The sequence below is a fragment of the Charadrius vociferus genome, unplaced genomic scaffold (assembly GCF_000708025.1).
Source record: "Charadrius vociferus isolate BGI_N301 unplaced genomic scaffold, ASM70802v2 scaffold399, whole genome shotgun sequence".
Classification (NCBI taxonomy): domain Eukaryota; kingdom Metazoa; phylum Chordata; class Aves; order Charadriiformes; family Charadriidae; genus Charadrius; species Charadrius vociferus.
In genome coordinates, this window is record NW_009653080.1 from 345,382 (window position 1) to 348,676 (window position 3,295).

Consider the following 3,295-nt stretch of genomic DNA (forward strand, 5'->3'; position numbering starts at 1 on the left):
CGCCCGCGGCTGCCTGCGGGGGGGGTCTGGCTACGCGCGTTGTGGCCAGCGGAGGGGGCAGGGAGCCGTGCTACTCCCGTCTCCTCCTGCTCGGGGGACAAGGTGGGATGGGGCCATGCGTGGGGGGGATGGAGGGGGTCGGGCCACACGTTTCTTTGTGATGGACGGGGTGGGATGAAGCCATGTGTCGTCCCCCCCTCCCCCACCTGCAAGGGAACCAGGGTGCTGGGCTATGCGTGCCCCCGCCTGCTTGGGGGACAGGGCACAGGGTGAGATGGGGGAACACGTCCCTGCCTGCGTGGGCACAGGACACCGTGGGGACAGGCAGGGACCCGCTATGTCCCACCAGGGCAGGGTATCCCTGCTGTGCACCCGTGGTGGCACCTGGCCCCAGGTGGGAAAGCTGGAAACACTGCTGGTCTCTGTGTGCGTGCTGTCCATAGCACACGCACAGGTTTGGGATTTTCTGGGTGACGTTCAAGGCTGGGGGATGCAGCCTGTTCTGAAAATCCAGGGTGGGCTGGCTGGTGGGGCAAGCTGGCGGTTTGTCCCACCAGCACTGGGGAGAGCTAGAAATAAGCTGTGATTAACAAGGAGCATAGGGATCAGGCTCCAGGCTTCTTGAATGCCTTGAAACTACTCTCCTCCGCCTGTATGCTCACACTAAGTTCTGCAGTGGGGCTGCTACTCCCTTAGGATGCTGATATGTCCCACAGTCCGGGGGGAGCTCAGGAGACATTTGGAGGCTGAACTTCAGGGGAGCCACATCTGCTGATATCAGGTGGAGCAGGAGATCCTTGCTCTAGGGGAAGCCATGTGTTTTGACTCTGCACCACAGTTTTTGGAGGGGTATGAAACTCCAGAACTTGAAAGGGCACAGGGATCCTCTCTGATGGGAGAAGACAAGGCTGGGGAAGCAGGTGTTTGATTTCACAAGGTGCAGAGGAATGACTTTCCAAAGGTGGCACAGGGAATATGTGGAAAAGCAGAGACTGGAGGGTTCATCAGACCTTCCAAAATTTCTGGCAATCTCGACAAGTCTGTGAAAATAATACAAGCTTGCAAAGCTTTCCCTCAGCAAGCGGCACCATGGGCTTCCAAGGTCAGTCTGTTGTCATTATGTCAAGGAACCCCCTTGGTGGTTTGCGAGATTTGGGAGGCAGGTGTGAGACCAGGGGGCTCTTTCTGGAGAAGCCTGGCAACTGTTCCTCAACACATGGGAGAGCACACTGGGTAGCGTGAAGCTGGGTCTCTCAGCTGAAGCATGGGAAAGGAGCTTGTGGGACAGCTGAGTGCCACTCACAAGATGTCCATCTTCCTTGGGCATAAGGTCCCTAGCACAGATCTGCGTGTTCCTCTTCTGGAGTGCATCCTGTAAGAACTGCTGCGGCTCAGCCTCGCCTGTGAGGAGGTTCCCAGCAATAGCTGGAGAAGGTTTGATAGGCAGGGAAGACGTGATGTCAATGTCTGCTCACGCCTTTACAGACCAAGTTCTGGCAGGGAGAACTGCTTCTGGTGAAGGGAAATGGTTTCTCGGGTTTGGTTAGGAGAGAAAAACTGCTGATGTGCTCAGTAACTTATAGGAAGACATAAAGGCAGTGCAGAGGCATGGAAGGTTTCCATGTTGGTGGGAAAGGCCCTCAGAAGTCTGTGGTACTGCTTGGAGCAAGACCACCACTGTCACTGTATCATGCTGGCCATGGTTGAGGCTGGAAAGCCTCCAGAGCCCCCCCCTACAGTCTTGGAATGACTGGGCAATAAGCGGGTTTTCAGTGCTGGGCCATGGAGAGATGAAAAGTGCATGAGAACTTGTTGACTCATGACTTGGGTGAAGAGCAATTCCCATATCTGAGAAAAAGGGAGGTTGCTCAGTGACAGAAGGAATTTCCAAACACATTTTCCGCTGGAGCCCTGCGACAAGACCCAAGGGGAAGGGGGGCCAGGTGCTATGCTGTGCCTTTGGTGATGTGTTTTGAGCTTTGGCTTTGCCCCATGTTTCCTGAGCAACTCTGGTAAATCTGCAGCACCTTCAGACCTCAGCTCTAGATGAGGGTTGCAGCCCTGTAGGTTTTGAGTCAGTAGGAGTTAAATCCAGCTGTGTCTATGGGGACTTCCTTCCTACAGTGCGGGAGGTCTTGTGGACCTCTGCGCACAAGTAACCCACAGCTGCTACAGGTTGCAAGATGTCTCCAGCCATGCAGCCCCTCACGTTGGTTTCAGCAGGGAACACGCAGTTTCAATGGAGAGAGCTTTCTGCTAGGAGAGTCCCATGTGGTGATGGCAACTGGGCTCTGCTGCTCCTGACAGAGGTCCTAGGCATCCCATGTTTCACCCACTTGTCAAACTTTTGTGTTCTTCCTATGGCATGGGGCTCACAGAGACTCTGGTTCCCACCAGCTGCACAACCCAAATCTCATGTCCACGAGACCACACTCAGCAGGGGGCTTGTGGGATGGAAGACCTCTGGTGGCCCCTAGCACATGGATGTGGTCCAGGAGGACAGGGGTGGCACTGGGTCACCAGGAACACCACCCAATGATGCTCTCAGAAGCTCAGGCTTTCAGCAGCCCCAGCTCCCGTGTGCACGGAGGTGAGGCTAGAACCAGAAATGCAATCAGTGCAGAGGTATTTCAACAGCGATTTAATGATAAGTCCATGCTATGGAAAGCTAACAAAGTGGTTTCCCTGTAATGAAGTTTTGTGAGGGGTAGAGTGCAGGTGAGCTGTCATGACGGAGAAGGAACATGGAAATGTCACGTCTTGAGAAACAGCTTGTTTCCTAATGCAAAATGCCAAAACTACAGAAACTTCCAGCAGAAGGAAGTTAACCCAGGTTATATGCTATGCTCAAAACCTGGCAATGAGCGTTCAGTTTTATGAATGCAATTAGCGTGAGTGCCATGACAATATTTATATCTCAAACTGCTTCATTCTCCAAGTGGACAGTGTATTTAGTGACTCACATTTTACGATTCATGCCACTGGTAGTGAGAAGTGAAATATCCCCGTTGCAATTCCGAGTAAGTCAGAAATAAAACCTACAGAGCTGCCGGCAATGCGTAAGCCTTTCTGAAACCTTCATTTCTTTACGTTTGGATTAGAACAATGAAAAAAAGAAAATTAAACGCATCACTTTGGCTCGCAACAGAGTGATGTAGGAAAAGCTGAAACCTGTGCAACGCTGCATCTCTTGGCAACAAGAGCTCCTCTGAAATGATGCTAGTCTTTGGATACACACCCACAGTGCTGGAAAAAGGGACAAAGAGCCATATTTAGTAGAAAACCCTATCTTGAA

At 52.5% G+C, this 3,295-nt stretch overlaps 1 protein-coding gene across 1 annotated transcript in view; it reads left to right on the top strand.

Annotated features, from left to right (window-relative positions):
- Window positions 1–3,295, top strand: part of LOC104293626 (dual oxidase 2-like) — a 24,121-nt gene that overhangs the window by 1,534 nt on the left and 19,292 nt on the right. The window contains exon 2 of the mRNA XM_009893143.1: window positions 1,648–1,685. Coding sequence (XP_009891445.1) covers window positions 1,648–1,685 — 38 coding nt within the window. The remainder of the gene's footprint in view (window positions 1–1,647; window positions 1,686–3,295) is intronic.